This window comes from Leuresthes tenuis, unplaced genomic scaffold (assembly GCF_036924035.1).
Source record: "Leuresthes tenuis unplaced genomic scaffold, fLeuTen1.0.hap1 SCAF_23, whole genome shotgun sequence".
NCBI lineage: Eukaryota > Metazoa > Chordata > Actinopteri > Atheriniformes > Atherinopsidae > Leuresthes > Leuresthes tenuis.
In genome coordinates this window covers 20,662,339-20,679,215 of record NW_027325377.1, presented here as the reverse complement: position 1 = coordinate 20,679,215, position 16,877 = coordinate 20,662,339, and the positions used below count along the sequence as shown (strand labels likewise).

At 41.5% G+C, this 16,877-nt stretch overlaps 1 protein-coding gene across 9 annotated transcripts in view; it reads left to right on the top strand.

Annotated features, from left to right (window-relative positions):
* wnk1b (WNK lysine deficient protein kinase 1b) overlaps positions 1 to 16,877 on the top strand; it is a 79,874-nt gene that overhangs the window by 43,779 nt on the left and 19,218 nt on the right. For 5 of the 9 annotated variants that reach the window (XM_072377690.1, XM_072377691.1, XM_072377689.1 and 2 more), the window contains exons 6-20: positions 617 to 705; positions 1,375 to 1,514; positions 1,677 to 1,756; positions 1,888 to 2,091; positions 2,459 to 2,528; positions 2,986 to 3,179; positions 6,710 to 8,152; positions 10,621 to 10,701; positions 10,974 to 11,048; positions 13,640 to 13,909; positions 14,982 to 15,052; positions 15,195 to 15,351; positions 15,479 to 15,595; positions 16,492 to 16,602; positions 16,782 to 16,833. In XM_072377690.1, the coding sequence (XP_072233791.1) occupies positions 617 to 705; positions 1,375 to 1,514; positions 1,677 to 1,756; positions 1,888 to 2,091; positions 2,459 to 2,528; positions 2,986 to 3,179; positions 6,710 to 8,152; positions 10,621 to 10,701; positions 10,974 to 11,048; positions 13,640 to 13,909; positions 14,982 to 15,052; positions 15,195 to 15,351; positions 15,479 to 15,595; positions 16,492 to 16,602; positions 16,782 to 16,833 (3,154 nt within the window). Of the gene's footprint in view, positions 1 to 616; positions 706 to 1,374; positions 1,515 to 1,676; positions 1,757 to 1,887; positions 2,092 to 2,458; positions 2,529 to 2,985; positions 3,180 to 6,709; positions 8,153 to 10,617; positions 10,702 to 10,973; positions 11,049 to 13,639; positions 13,910 to 14,981; positions 15,053 to 15,194; positions 15,352 to 15,478; positions 15,596 to 16,491; positions 16,603 to 16,781; positions 16,834 to 16,877 lie in introns of all 9 variants that reach the window. The other 4 variants (XM_072377688.1, XM_072377695.1, XM_072377694.1 and 1 more) reach the window with 4 other exon arrangements.

Below are 16,877 nucleotides of genomic sequence, written 5' to 3'. Positions count from 1 at the left end.
AAGCTGCAGTTAGTGCCAAGCTTCTCAGCGGGGTTCCTGCTGATTAATTCTATTAGCGTTATCCCTCAAAATGTGCTCTTGTGTTGTTAATTGGCTCTGAAAGGCTGTGCTTCATAATTTACTCCTTCAACAGGGTTTATGTGGAATTTAACCCCGGGTCAAACTATTACTGAACATTCTTTGACACCTTCTGAGTCCTCTGATGGTTGAAAGCTTAGTCCAAATGCAAAATTCAGTTTAAGTTAGTTTATCCTGCAGCTGCAACAATTGATCACAGTTAACACTTTGTAGCTTGTAGCTTGTGTCTGTTTTGGGCGTTTTTGTTCTCTCTGTTTGCCTTCAACAAAAGAGAAACTAATATTCATGGCATCCACCAAAAGGAACATTACAGAAAAGAACAAGTGGAATAACTGAACATCTGTTTTGTGAAACTTAACTATGTGCTTTAACTCAGACCACGTGCATATATGTGCATGAACTAGCTGTGAGTCACAGTAAATCTAACCTTTGCATGAGTGAGAAAGAACAGGTCTCCCTTTTTTGTTCTTGTCTACCTTTTCTTGATGTCTCTGAGAGCTTCTTTGCCTTCACTGCTTGTCTTATTCTGCTTGTGCAGGGAGTGAAGCCTGGCAGTTTTGACAAGGTAGCCATTCCTGAGGTGAAGGAAATTATAGAGGGCTGTATCAGAACAAACAAGGATGAGAGGTGAGTCACAAAAACAAAAGACAGCAACCCTAAATGGGACTTTGCTTTGTTGGTATATGACTCATATGTTCTCTCTAATGCTGATGCTGATAAAATGGACCATGAAATGACCACTAGATCCAGTTATGCCTGACAGTTACTCTGTGTTAAATACCTTTCTGCATGGGTTTAGACACTGAGCTGGTAAATCCTCCCGTCCAACTCGCAGCTTCTGTGGTTACAAATGAGAAGTGTTCTGTTCCTTCTGCTCATGCTTTGGTTCTGCCAACACATCCATCATGGCCGCATGTCTGCAGCTTTACAAACTTAACTAAAGTAGTTTGTGCTCTTCTCTCCTTTTCCCCTTCTCCAAATTTTGTTCTCAGCATATTTTCCCTTGATTTAACAAAATTCATCCTAGATGACACTTTTTGCAGCCGGCAACACTAATCGCAGTTGGACAGCTTGTTATCAACATGTTGTGATTCTCAGCACATTAATGACATGCCATGTCTGTTCTGTTAACTTCTGAGTTGGAGGTCAGTTCACAAAGCATTGATTGTTGTGAACAGATTGGACTCAAACAGTGTCAAGAAGTCATTCCAGGTCTCCGCATAGCCAAAATCTGTGAGATCTCTGTTAGAAAAACTGCACTGCTCTAAATCTGGCTGCTTAATTCTTTATCTCCAGGTATGCCATAAAGACCCTGCTGAACCATGCGTTCTTTCAGGAGGAGACAGGGGTCAGGGTTGAACTTGCAGAGGAGGATGATGGAGAAATGATTGCTATCAAACTGTGGCTCAGGATAGAAGACGTGAAGAAGCTCAAAGGCAAGGAATCAGTAACCCACAAAACAGGATTTGAATGCTCTCTGTCTCTATTTCATAGTGGTTAAAGAATGATTAACAGTGAAAAACCAAAGGACGATTCCACAAACATTCAATCCACACACCAAAACTGACTGACCAGCAGTTTTTTTTACTTGCTTGCAGGCAAATACAAAGACAACGAAGCCATCGAGTTCTCCTTTGACCTGAATAGCGACGTCCCTGAAGATGTGGCCCAGGAAATGGTATATTTTTTTTTTGAGGGGGGGGGTGACATTGCCTAATGGTTTCAAACGGGAGAGAAATGACAGAAGGCATTTACAGAAAATGAAACTGTTTGCTATTGTTGTCTGCTTTGCTTTTTCTTTCTCCCCAGGTTGAGTCTGGCTATGTTGCAGAGGCTGACCATAAGACCATGGCCAAGGCTATCAAGGACCGTGTGTCTCTGATTCGAAAGAAGAGAGAACAGAGGCAGCTGGTACGAGAAGAACAGGAGAAGAGAAAACTGGAGGCAGAACAAAAACAACAACAGCAGCAGCAGCAGCAAAAACAAGAGTCATTCAAAGCTTCACGCACACAGGTTTGTTAGACTGGTGCAATTGGATTACATGGTTTTATGTTGAAAAATGAAGCATTGGTTTATTGGGCTCCAGTATTAAATTAGGTCTAAATAGGATTTTTTTTTAAAATATTTTCATTGCACATGATTTGACTCTACACATTATTCACAGCAAATGTTTTTTGATTCATGGAATCCGCTTCTGCTAATGTAGTTCTGGCTGTCTGTATCAGGCATTCCGATACCACGTGGCCCATATTCCAGTTGTGGAATTTTGTATTTTAAATCCGAACCACGCAAATTCAATAGACAGTGGCAACTCTAACCTAAAAGTTTGAGTTTGCATTAGCTTTAGCATTAGTGTGTATGTGTGTGTGTGTGTCTGCAGGCGGAGACGGAGGAGACTGAAGTGGAGCAACACCAGCTTCACTATCAGCAGAGCGGCATCTTGCACATATGTAAGACAGAATTGTCAGAATTGTTTCTCCACAGTGTTTGTATCTTACCTTAGGTGGGATCATTTTGATTAATAAAAGCCCAGCCCTTGCTTCAGAGCTATTTTGAGATACTAACACTAATCTGTAATGTGTGAGTTTAGATTATGTTGTGGCATAATGATCTTCACTTTGTTCCAGGTCTAAAGAACATACAGCATAAAAGCATAATGTACACTGAACAAAGTATTTGCTGGCAATTGTCAGTGTTTTCCTGTGGACCAGGGCGAGCCATTGTTGACTAACTGTTCAAGTGTGCGCACAATTTCGAGTCATCCCATTGTAACCAGAAAGCTCCTTGGAGCCAACTCTATTCCTTCCTTTAATTGTATACCACAGTAGTTTGTGAGCTTCTGTTGAAGTCATTACTTTAAGGATTGAGAGGAAACATAACAAAATGTTACCTCTGTGTCTCTCCCAGCTGAAGGTGCTTTGGACAGCGGCCAGGGCTCCTCAGTTTTCTCCTCAGACTCCCCCCACCTGGGTCAGCTTACCATGTCGTACAGCTGCCCCCCCTCTTCCCAGCCCCCTTCCCAGCCCCAGACCCCATACCCCTCAACCCCTTCCGCTGCCCCACAGCAACACCCAGGCTACGCCCAGCCTCCGCAGCAGATGGTAAGTGGGGACTGCATTGACTTTGCTGGTGATAATCACGTGTGTGAGAATTAGCATCCTCCCAGATGTGACAGAAATGACTCATCAGTTTGAAGTGAGCACTGTGTGGTGTGTTGAAGTGAGTTGGAATGATGTTTGCAGTGTTTTCAGGTAGCCTTGGAACTGTAACTGCTCGAATTTGTTAAACTTAGTACTCAAGAGAATGCAGATTGTACTTTTTTAATTTGGCGCAAATAACATTTGATCTCAAAAACAGAAGTAGCAAGCTTCCTTCTTACCAAAGAAGGCATGCGGTGAACAACATTTGACCTAATTTAGCAGCTAGGTGCATTATTTCCAACAGTCAGGTAATACCCTGTCAGATGTTTCCGCTGTTAGTCAGCCACTTAGTTATCCAGCAGACCGGTTTCATTTGCCAACTTCTGTAGCTGTTCACTTTCTGTTGAATCACTCACCTTTTTTTCACCTTCCAAGGTTTCACGCATCCCTCTTTCCCACAGTCCTGCTACCTTATCAAGTTCTTACGTTTTTCTTTTCTATGTCCCTCAACATTTCTTTATATTTAGACAAAGATCCGTATATTTTGAAATTCTTCCATAATCTACTCTTTTAGTTGTCGCATTATTTCTTAATTCACATACTTGATTTCATTAAACTTAATTTTTTCATTTCCTTGTTCATGATTCCTTGAATCATATTCAGCAAAGTCAAGTGATGCTTGATACTCATGTGCCACAGATGCCATGAATAATTCAAAATGCATTACATGTGCGGTGTATTTTACATGTAAATGTCGATCTGTCTTTATGTAGACTCACTTACATACTCAGTGATTATTTTTTTTCCCTTCATACCTGCTGTTTTAGCCTTAATTTTAATTTGTTGGCCTCCGAACAGCAGTGCTGAAGCATAAGTGTCTGATTATTTTCTTAAGGCCACCTTAAAAGTAGTTGCTCATTGGCAGGTCCGTGGCCGCCTGACTATCTTTGGTTTTTGCCTGACGTTCAGAACAGCAGCACCCACAATGATTCGGTTGTTAAAACAGCTCAGTTTGTGAGCAGACTGATAGAATAACTCAATCACAGGTTTGGCTTTTTTTGGGGCTGTTTTTGAAGTAACAGAATTTCTCAGGCTTATTTCACCATCAAAAGGCTGTTCACGGAGTCAAGGAACTACATAAATTGACTTGGTTTATTTCATTAGATCACTTTCCAAAGGAATCATTTTGGATAATTGTTATTCATTCTTATATAATGTGTTTATCTTCTGTTCTTTTTGGATATTTTTTCAGTTTATTTTGTCAAATCTTTTCAGGTTGTTTTTTGTTTTCCTTTTCTCCTTTAGATCGTATGTTCATTTACGTGTTTTGTTTTTTTAAAAAGTTATTTGTAATAATATCCATTTATAAGAAGATGATGCAGAACATGTAAACAGTTTGCTCCAATGAGAAATTTGTTACCGGTGCAATCTGTCCCTGAATTGAACTGATTCGGTGGCAGATTGGGATGATGGTTTACTTAATTTTTTTCTGTTCATGTACCAGATTAAAAATACGAAACTGTTTTCTCATGTAATTGATTTTTCTTCTGTTGGAGTATCTCCCTGCCCCATGTTACTGTTATGTTCTCTATTTAAGAACTTTTTGTTGTTTTTAACTTCTTTGTTTTTCATGTTGGTCCCACCCTCTTCCACCACCTCTCCCTGGCCTGCAGCCTGTATCACACGGCCGTCGAAGTCGTAGCATGTCTATTTGCGTCCCCCCTTCCTCCTATTCCTTTTGTAATGCTCCTACGCCCCTGGTCGTTCCTCCAAAAAAGCCCGCCACACCTCCTCCAGATCTGTCCTCCTACACCTCCACCACCACCACCTCACCCTGCATACCTCTCGCAGCTGAGAGAGACACTTTTGCTGGGCGCCTCTCCAAGGCCCTGGAGACAGTCCTACCCCTTCACTCAGCCTCTTCTCAGCCCAGGGCCAGGCAGCGGAGGGCCAGCCTACCTGCCCTGTTTTCAACCCCTGTAGGTTGACAAACACACTCCCCAGTGGTGGTGTGAACCATAGATGGAAGAGAGAGAAAAAGACGAGCAACATTAGCCACACTGGAGATTTAAACTTAAGACAATAAGACTGCTTTATAGAAGATGATACAATTTCATTACATAAAGAAAACAAATGAAAAATACAAGAAATTGACTGTGTAATGTTGAAAAGTTTAACTGAATCAGAAATTAGCTCTTATATGCTACTTAAAATTCAAAAGTGCAAGATGAGATGCTCTCTGGAAACGATACAACTGAAAAAGTTCCCAGTTTCCTGTTCAGAACATTTACAGCTTAGATAATGCTTAAAGATTTTGACAAATAAGATGAAGATTTTGAGCGCTGAACAAGCGCCTTAGTTTGAAAGCTAATTTCATATTTGGTTCGCAGAAAAATCTCTTTGCTCAGCTCAGTGCATTTCATGTGCTACCTTTGCCCTGTTAAGTAGATTTTACATCATTATTCACTCCAGTGTCTTTCATTTCTGGTGCTGGGACCTGCTGCCCCGCATGTTCAAACCTCATACAAATGAGTTGGTCAACTAGGTATGAAGCTGTGCAGACGCTGTGCAGAAGCTTCATTAATGATCAACTGAATTGAATCAGGTTTGTTAAGGGAAAGAAACATCCAAAACATGCAAGGCAGGAAGCCCCCAGAACCAGGACCGGAAAAGTGGGAGTCTTAGTTCTAAATGTCTCTTTAACTCTCTCTACCTCTAGTCGGCCGTAATGTGTTCATAAAAAAAATACAGAGTGTCGTGAGCCATAACCATGCCCCATGGTACCAAAATCTAATATGACATGCATCTTCTATCAGGAAAAAAACTAGTTTTTCACATGTAAAGAAGTATCTGCTCAAGGTATGCAGATTTGACTTCATTCCACATTTGATCAAACCAATAGAGAAGTTCGGAATAGATATCCATGGGACAGCGGTTCCCTATCAAAGAGTCAGTTACACTGGGCTGGATTAATTCAGTTGGATCTCTTTCTTCATTTTCTAATATTCTTTACATCTTAATGTAAAGTTCCAGGCTCCAAGTCAGCATTTTGCTGTATTAAAGGACACTTTTTCCTGATTGAAGATGCATCTTGACGTTGGCGAGCTTTGGCGTTTCCTCTTTCCATTTTTCTCCACCTGTGAGCTTTTGTATCTCTTTTTCTTTCTTGTCTTTGTTTGGTCTTCCTGTCTTTGCCCTGCAGCTGAACCAGTGTGTCACGTGATCCATCTGTTGTAACCAGCTTTATATTTCCTCTTTACTTTTGTTGTTCATCACTTTGTTTTACAGCTTTTAAGTACAACTTTTGTGTTCCTTCCTAACTGCAATCTGCTTTTATTATGAAGGATGGATATACATCCTTTTTTCTTTTGGTTTTGAATTTCTACTTATTGGATTTATGTTTTGCTCCATTTCATGTGGGCCTTTGCTGTGGTTTTCTCTGTCATTCTCTTGAGTCTCATTCTTAAATCCATTATATCTCATTGTCGCAGCAGCATTCAATGCCCCATCCTTTCAGTGGAGGAACAAGCTCAGGTGGAGGAGGCCCAGCAGGGAACATCCCTCTACAAACTGTCCCAGACCCCCCAAGCATTTTCTTCCCCTCCATCCCTGAGCGCCCTATTTCCTTCTCACCTCCTCCCACTGGGCCTCCAAAGGGTTACAACAACCAGAGACGCAAGAGCACCTCCATTCTTGAGGCACATACCCGACACTTCCAACCTGCCTACACTCGCTACGGGAGCAGCCTCCACCCCTTTTCTGGGATGGAAGGTGTTGAGCCTCCTCCTCTGTTTATGGTCAATCCTGGTTTTGCAGCAGCTGCTCAGAGACTTGGTGTAGGGGAACCCCTACATCTCCCAGGACAGTCTGACCCAAGTGTGTATGGCTTTAAAGACATGAGAGCAGAACACGAGGAAACAGTGAGGAGATTAAGTCTGAATCAAGCTGCCTTGTTGGACCATTACGAAGCAATGGCATATGGAGGATACCCAATGACTGCACATCAGCTTGGCCACTTGAGTTTCCATCATCAGAGGCAGGCAGCAGCTGCAGCTGCTAGTTTGGGTTTTGATCCTGGTCCTCCATCTCAACCGGGGTTCTTGCACCCACACATCATGCAAAGAATGAGTGCACACAGTCCAATACCCCAACCCTTACCCCCCATGAGTGCTTCGACTGGTGGCTCTGTCTCTTCTGCATCATCTGAGGGATGCTTTCCTCCACAACATGCATCCTCGTCCTCCTTCCCTGTTTCTGCACCTGCCATCATGGCTGATGCTCCTCCACCCGCTGGAAGTGTTTTTGAGTTTCATCTAGCTGCAGCTGCTGCTGCAGCAGCTGCCGCTGGAGACCCAAGCCTCCTGGCATCCAGACTTTACAGAACCAGAAGGAGCTCCATGGACCTCCCTTTAGAAGACAGCTCTGGAACGGGATCCGGTAGCTCAGGAACATACAACCGTCTTCAGCCTGTGACAGAGGAGCTCTATGCATACGTCAGTCCGGAGCTTCCCTTACCCCCCGGAAGCCTTCTACTTCATCACATCGGTGTAAACACCAAGGACAGAAGTCCAGATCCGTCCAGTGACTCTCTTGCTTCCTCTGACGCAGGAGAGTTCCAGTCACCACCTCCCCCAGCTCTCCTTCCTCCCTTTGACTTCTCAGCGGCTCAGTCTATCCCTCGCTCATCCTCATCTGCACACTATGATTCATCTGGGGGAGTGCCTCATATGGATCCCCAAGGACATCCACCTTCTGTGCAGAACTTTTTTCCCCCAACCCCGTCATCTGACCTCCCACTTGGGGGAGCTCCATCAACTCAGCTGGAATCTCTGATGCAGAGTGCCTGGGCCCGGCATGGAGGAGTGATACCAGCCCAGCCGGATATGACATACCATGAGTCAATGCTGGCCATGCAGCCAGCTAACCCCCCTATGGTACAAAGTTTAGACCTTAGAAATACCCTCAGACCTCTGGGTCAGTTACTAAAGTTGCATTTTTTTGTAACTTAGGATCCACAGACTGCTGTTTATTGATGGATGTTGATGTTATTTTGAGCTCTTCAAATTGTTAATATCTCATAGATTGAAGATTTAACAAACATTGCTTTTGATTTATAAAAAGACAGTTGAATCATGAATTTCTCCCTGTCCAGTAAGACAATTAGCTAGCAGTTTAGCAGAGAGACATGGAGACATTGCCATCCATCAAGTAACATTAATCATTCCAAAAATAATTGAATAAAATTATATTAGTAATCTGATCCAGAGGCAGTGATACCAATCCCTGTTGTTTTTATACCCTGCTGACCCAGGTCCCCCAGCTGATAGTTATTTGTCATCTCGTAGTCTCATTGTGATTTTAACCCCCTCCAGTCATATCAACAGCACAGAGAAGGTCTCACAGTCTGCCATCAAAATGCGTCACATTATTCAGTCTCTCACAGGGTTTCCTAACAGAGGAATCGCGTGTAGAACAATGTTAATAAAGAACATGACTTTTTGTCACTGCTATTTCGGTTGAGACCTAAACAGATGAGTACGAAACAGATCACATCTGGGGAAAAAACCCAGAACATTTAATTCAAGTACAACATGAGAGTCGTTATTGTTGGCGGAGAGAATTCATTTAAAAGTAAAATACTGGTGGTCTTTGAGACACTCTCTAGTGCACAGGCTTTACAAACAAACAGTCTAAGCCCCCTCCTTTATGTGCTTATGTTGTGAACTACATTCATTTTGTGTATGAGTAAGTAGTATTTTGTCTGTATGTTCATATATGAATGTATATGAGAAATGTGTGTTTGTATGGGTATACTGTTTCTATGGTATACTTTGGTTTTGCTCATACAAATCCAAAGTCAAAGTGATCCTTAAAATCATCTAGATGTGCTCTTCAAATAAGTTACTATATAATATTCAATTTGTAAATGCAATGCATTAAATTGCAACCCAAGTATAGGCTTAGAATTGAATCTTTGAAGCATTAAAGCTGTGGGACTTTGTGGATTTGTGTGGACAAACACACAGAAACATACAACAAAACTGAGAGGGCTTAGACGAACCAAGCAGTGTAACCATCTAGAGAGCCATTCATGTGTATGTTCTATAGGTTATTTCTGTTGTTTTGTACATGCTAAGGAGCTTGGCTTTGAGCCAGTTCTTTATTTTTAGCATTATTTGTTTTCATTTCCTGCCCAGTCTGAAGATCAACTTCCTACACCGAGTTCAAAGATCCCAGCTGAAATTATATTAAACCCTTAGAACGCTGATGTTATCAGTGTCATCCATACTCTCAGCCTCTTACTGTCACCGGCTTCTCTTTTAATTCCTTCAGTCTTTACCTGTCATGAACTCTACTTTTGTTATTTATCTTCATTTCTTAATGTTTCTTTCAATTTTATACATTAAATTTGTGTTCTGCGAGGTTCTTTACTGTGTTTATATTGCAGCCTCTGTTGTTAGTTAAAGGTAGATGGTATCTGTCTGGTGCAACATGCTGTGCCTGCATAGGCTTTCTTCACACTTTGTGAGGGTGAGCCTCATGGCAGGAACTGAGTTGCACACAGCCTTCTAAGGGTTCAGTCACTTATTGGTTGGTCATAATTGTCCGTATACTGCCGTATGTTCGATTGTTTGAATGGTTCAGGAAGGGAAGGGACTTCCTTGGTCTCTGCAGTTATCATCAGAGACATTCATGGATTAAGAATCAAACATGAAGTCAATTACAAAGTTTAACTTGACTGGGAATATAAAGAGAAGATGTGATATTTCAGACCAGTCAGACTTTCTTAAAGGGATCTTTGGAAAATAATTGGCAGAGTCAGTAAAGGTGGGGCAGGACAGGCCATGTGGGAGGGACTGCTTTAAATTCTTCTACTTTTGTTGACTATTTTTGAGTGTCACTACTCCAGCCTCTACTCTGAGCTTTGTTGACTACAGTATGTAACATCCACTTATTATCACTGCCAATCACTAAGGGTCTTACCTGCATGCAATAAAATAAGAACAACCCTACTTACACCCTGCTTAACCCCAGTACCGTGTCTGTACTGTTGCTGTATATGCATACAGTAGATGTTAATGTGCATATATATGTTGCTGAATGGATTAGAGTGTACACATGTTGTCTTTGTGCATGGGTGCATACACAAGAAGACAGTTCACGTTAAATGCCGATCAGTAGAGAGCACAAGTACCTTGTGTTTGCACTCATGCATGGTTTTGCTCCGGATGCTAAAAACATGTTCTGATTGTTGCTTTTTTTTTTCTCTCTCCTTGTTCCCAATCTCTCAACTTTTCACTTCCATTCTCCATGGTTTTATGTCTTTCAACATCGGATCGTTTCCTCTGTCTGTTGTCTGTTTTTTTTCTGTCCGTCTTTCTATAAATCTGTTTCTAAGCAGCAGCCAACCCCTCAGCCAAGTTCAGGACCTCCTCTGGTCTCTGCTACCACCCAGCCAGCTCCTCCTGGGACATCCCAACAAGTAAGAAGAAAAAGAAAAAAAAACACACATCCTTTCATGCCTAAACCCAATATAGAGAGAATACAATTATTCTTCAATTATTAATACAGTTATTGTGCTCGTTAAATGTTTAATGTGCAAGGAATTTAATAATGCATCAAATGTTTGACTTAGCTGGAATGTATTTCGGTTAGCAGTTAACAGTGTAGTCACATCCTTCAAAACCTTTATGTTAGCACTAATTGTTCTCTCATTTCTTTACTAACCATGTTCCCTCCCACACTTTCCTCCAGGCTGTGTCAACTAGTCAGAGCAGTACATCTCTTCAGAGCCCAACACACACAACTCTGCAACAAGCACCTGCACAGGTACTGGAGGTTTAGTTTGAATATGTTGAGAGAAATCCACCCCAGTTGGCTCTGGTTCTTTGCAGAGAGGTGCTGGATTGAGTTCAGTGTTTTGTGTACACCCTTTAAGCACATTACTTGAAATACCAGCGTAATCTAGTACAACCCAATACAACAGATATGCCATGAATGAAACTTTTGCTCAGCTAATGTATTTTTTGTCCTTGTTAAATATGAGTGTATATGGGTATATTTGTTTGCACTTATACATATAACAGATACATAGAACTATTGTGTCCGTGTTGTAAACATGGACACACACACACACACGTTCAGTAAATCTGGTCATATGTATGTAATGGAAGGGCTCAAATCAAATGGCTGGAAGCTAGTGAACGTGTTTTGATAGACTGCTGACAGACATGAACTGATAAACGGAGACGCATGGAACATGTAAAAGAACAGATGAACTGGAGGCTCGGACAGCAGTAACATAACTGTACCTCTTACATGTCATGTGTTCTTATAGCATGTTCTGCTCTGTTCCACTTTAAACTCATCATCAGCTCAGTTTGTTTCTTCTGTTTTTCTTTCCATGCTCTGCCTTGCTCATGGGCATGTTGCGTGTGTTTACCACTTGGTTTGTTTCTTTGTGTTTTTCACTTTTTTGGTGTGTGTGTGTGTGTAGTTGTGTGATCTAAGTCCATCTCCCAGTATAGAGCACCTTTACTTTTTGTACCAAGCTGCCCAACTAGCTCTGGTTCAGGTACCATTGTGTTTTGTCCGGTGTGTTGATAAATTATTGTGTCTATCCATCCTTGTGTATTAGTGTTTGTGAATGTCTGCACCTTAGAAAGTAATCGTGCTTCAGTGTGATTTGTTGGTGAATCTGTTTGACATTGAACAGAACTCAGGCAGAATTTGTACCATTTGGAAAATACTAGCTGTGTCGTGTTGTTTGTAAGAATTTTCCTTTTGTTAACCTAAAACACTCCGACTAACCTCTTGATTAAAAGCATGGATAAGAAATACTCAGCAAATTTAAGGGAAATGCAGATGGGTAATATTTCCAGGATCAAGACTGATACACATCACGTGGTTAGTATAGCAAAGAGCAGGCAAAGGAGAGTCTTGAAATGTAATCTCCATCAGTGGTGCTTCTTGAAACCTTATTCATGTCAACCTAAAGATCAAAACACATTTTTATTCAAATAATTGAATTACTTATGTGTTGATATTTCAATTAGCGCAGTCAATAATGTCTACAAAGTGTGTGTATTTTTCCTTTGGAGTGTGGATTTGATGTAAGTTTAATTTCAGATGTGGGATTTTTGTCTGCAGACCCTTAGGGTGTGTAAGACAGATGAACACGGTCAACGTGACATTAGCCTTAGTTTAAAAGTGCAAAGATTTTCATTTTTGCAGTCGCCGTCTTTAAACCTGAGGTTATGAGCAAGCGGAGGACCTGTCTGAGAATCATAGAAACTATGGACTCTTGTTGGATAGCAGCTACTCCATCACATGGCAGTTTTGTCCTCAAACATACTCTTCTTTATCATCTATTTGACTCTGTCTGGGACCATAATTTAATAAGTGAAATGATACTGTAATAAAGAGGGCTTAAAACTAGGGATGCAGACATTAAACTCAATAGGAAAATGCTTTCTGAGGTCACTGATCAATTAAGAAGAAGGTCATTTTCTCATGAGGCTCCTCTCATTTGACTACTTCTCAGCCTCCTTGCCACCTCTAGCCTCTACTGTCCTTCCCGTGACCCTGGAAATTGTTCAAAGCTAAATGTTTTGAAGAATGTCCAGTGGAAGAGGCATAATCGAGTACGCTGATGATACTCGGTACAATGTTTCTTACGAAGGGGCCTTGGCACTTAAATCTTTGACTCTAAATAGCTTTTAAAGCCACTAACAAATTTAATGCTCATCTGACGGTGTGCTGCAACAGAGCAATTGTTGCAGCTGTATTACATGTCATATGTAATTTACTCCAGTTTAAAATTACGCTCTGAGATTCAGGAAACAGAGTCTCTTAATCAGAGATGCATTTGGGAAGCCCTTTATCTCCGTTTGAAGGAATGTTGCCCATCTACATTGTGAAAAGAATTTGCTCAGTCCGCCAATGTCTTGAAATCCTGACTGCACGTTGACAGAGTTTTGTTCTGTGGTTGCATGGCAGAGTAAAGTGTGTGTCACACAGCTCGTTTGCCACCGAATATGTTGTTTGGTGTCAGAGCTTGGGATGTTTTCACTAATAGACTTGATGTGCAGTATATGACGTCTGTCTTGCTCTGAGAGTTTTTCTCTGGGGCTTTTTCTGCAGCTATTTCACATCATATATCAGGGAAAGCATTTTCTCCCACTTATATATGATGTAAAGGCACGCTTTGGTTCACTGTTCACTGCCGAGGCAACTAAATGGAGTTTTCTCAGTCTGTCCACACTTCTGATCACTTGCTAGGTTTATTTACTTCCTCATCCACCCTGTGACGTCACTTCCGTCTTCTTCGCGTTCTCTCATCTCACTCATCCTCTGCCTTATCTACCCCCCTCTTTCTTTTCTCTTCCCTTCTCCTCCTATTCTTGGACTTTCTCTCTCAGCCCAGTCCAACTTTGCCTACCTCCACCGTTCCCTTGCCGACCCTCCCTTCACCGTTGCTGTCTATTCCTGTTGCCATACCGACAGCCGTCGTGACCGCCCCTCCCTCTCCTCTGCTAATCCCCGTTGGGGTGGTACCTACAATTGTTTCCCCTCCTCCTCCTCCTCTTCCTCCTGTTCCCACACCTGTGCCTCAGCCTTTGGCCACCGTGGTGCCAATCATCAGTGTAGTCGCCGCCCCTCCTGACACTCCCATGGAAGCCCCTCCTAAGGTACTGGTTCTGCTGGAACGGACCAAGTGGATGTCATGTCCCCGTTCAGTATCTGTAACAATAAAATGCTGTATGAAATCGCATTCAATGGAGGTTGTTCCCAAAGTGTTTAAAACCAGGGTAACCTCTGATTTCTATTTTTTTTGTTTTGTAAATTGCATCCCTTTTCCTAGAAAGTTAACTTCCTCAGAGTTACCTGTAGTAGTTGCTTATCTAATAAAATATTCACATTTATTCATAAACTTCTTAATACATTTATTTGATTGGTTGCTCAGTCTTAATCACTACCAAGACTGTTAGCTGCCTGTAATGTACCTTTATGTAATTCTGACGTATTTAGGTCATGCACATATGGAAAACTCTCCCACACACACACATAAATGCTGCTTTACCTGACAGCAACCAAGCTGACACTCATCTTAGTTATATGAAAGTTTTTAGCTACTTTGTGATTTGGGATTCATGAGACGAGCATTTCAGATGGCCGGAGTACTGTTCACGGTTGGTTTGTGAATGCGCAGCATTTATTGGTGTCTCTTGTTGAGTATCTTTTGTGTGTTGGTGTAAGAATACAAATTTAAGCAGTGGTCCTTGGAGAAATCTCGGTGGAACCAGAGAAAATGTAAAACTTCAGACACTTTCTTTTTCTGGAAAAAAAACGGTGTTTAATAGGACCAGTTTATAACTGTCCAGGGATTTGTTGAACTGTAGTTATTTCGTTCCATTTTTAGTTTTTACTTCCAAGTCATCATTTGTAGACGGAGTAGATTGCAGTGTCTGTTGTACCAGATTTGTTGAAATTTGACCCCACTTTAATGCATTTTATTCCACATGCATTTTTATTTTTTTGGTCTGAATTTACTGAGATCTTGTTTCTCAAAAATCATGAAAACTTTGCTTTTAATCAAATTGGTTTTGTTTGTTGTGTTTTTTTTGCAAGACTTTGCTTATTTTCAAGATTCCATGCTGCATTTTCCTTCCTCACAATGTGTTTGTGGCAATGGTCACTTTACTGTTCATGTGCATTTTCATGTCTTTCTGTACGATGTGTGTGTGTGTGTGTGTGTTTCAGTCAGCCTCACAGTCTTCAGAGCTGTCACAGTCCCAACTACAGCCACCTCAAGTTTTCTCATCGATAGAGAGGTAAACTATGCATGCACAAGCAGTTGCATAATACCGCGCTCCTTGAATAAAATCTCATTTTCCTGATCATATTTCACGTTTTCGATACTTTTGACATGCTTTTTGAATCTGTGCTCACCTGTGTCTGTCTCTCATACATTAGCGGCCACTCTGAGACCTCAGGCCTGAGTGACGGCAATGAAGGAGGAGGAGGGGGCGGTCGGCACGAAGGCCGCTCCACCAAGCGTCATCAGAGACGATCTGTACGAAGTCGATCGCGCAATGACAAGCTTTCTAAGGCGAAACTCAACGTTCTCAATGTAATAACACATCCAATCACCCCTCCAGTGGCATATATGAACAATAAGTCCCGTTCATATCTTAATAATAACTCTGTGTGCTGTACTTGTTTGTTTGGTGTGTGCGTGAATGCATGATCGCATGTAGATCTCCAACCGAGGAGACAGGGTAGCCGAGTGTCAGCTGGAGACTCACAACAGGAAGATGGTGACTTTTAGGTTCGACCTAGATGGAGACAACCCTGAGGAGATTGCCCAGATCATGGTACTCGCAGAGTCACACTGCTGTTTACACTTTTAAATGACTCTTTCTCTAAATGCATTAAAGGCATACAGTATTGTGCCTTTTTTCAGTTGACAGTTTCCTAAGGCTTTCCTTAGATTGCTGTGACACACTTTGGTCCAAATATCAAATCATAGAAAATGAGGAGATTAACATTATTTAATGTCATACATTGCTTTCTAGTACAAATGCTAAACTTCAATCACACTGGTTGCACTTTGAATGCATTAATAGCACATTTTATGACACTGAGCCATATTTAAGACCAATGGGAATTATGTCTGAAATGAAAAAGTAGGACAGTACAAATAGAAAAAGAGTGACTAACTTAACCTCATTAAATCCTCAGCCCATGAATACAATACAGAGTCTAAATGCCACAGTGTTTGTTAAAGAACTAAGCCAATTTACAGGTTGATGATTTTCTTTCGGCCACCCAGCACAACATGTTTACACATTTGTTCTTCTGGTACTGTATGTTGCTGCAGCAGCAACTCCTGTTATCTTCTATCTGAAGGGGAAAAGACACAAAAGCACAAATGTACAACTGCCCTGCTAGTAAGGATTGAGAAGTACAATGTCTGGCAGCTTGTATTTGTTACTGGCAGTGTGTCTGTTTCTGAGGCTGGAAAGTTGTCTGATGCTGACATCCAGAGTCAGATGGACCTTAAATCCTGATCGATACTTTTGTACTAAAGCTGGGCCATGTTTTACATGCCAGTACACATGCTATCTACTCTTTGTTCTCCAAAACCACTGACGTACATGTAATACCTGTGCTTGCACTTTAATGGAGAGTGTCTTTATCAGGCTCCATTACAAGACGTGTTTTCTGTCTTCTGCCATAAGAAGAACACAATATCTTTTTCTTTGTCCAGGTCCAAAGTGAGTTCATCCTGGAGAGTGAGCGGGAGTCATTTATTGAGCAAGTCAGAGAAGTAATTGAGAATGCCGATGAGAAGGGTCTGGAGAGAGACCCGAACAGCCAGGTAAAAGCAACACTTCTTTATATCATCTGTTTTTTGTCTATGCTCCTTTTCTGGATTTGGGAGTACACATGGAGCAATGTTTCCTTCAAATAGTATGATGATAATAAGTAAAATAGATCATTTTATATTTTTTCCCAGCTGATCCCTCTTAGTTAACATGTTCTCTTGTTGATCTACAGATGGTGGGTGACAAACAGGAGCAGACTCCTGTGATATCTGCCCCTATGCCAGGTAACAACAACAAAACAAACCCTCACAGTAACGTTGGGCACCGT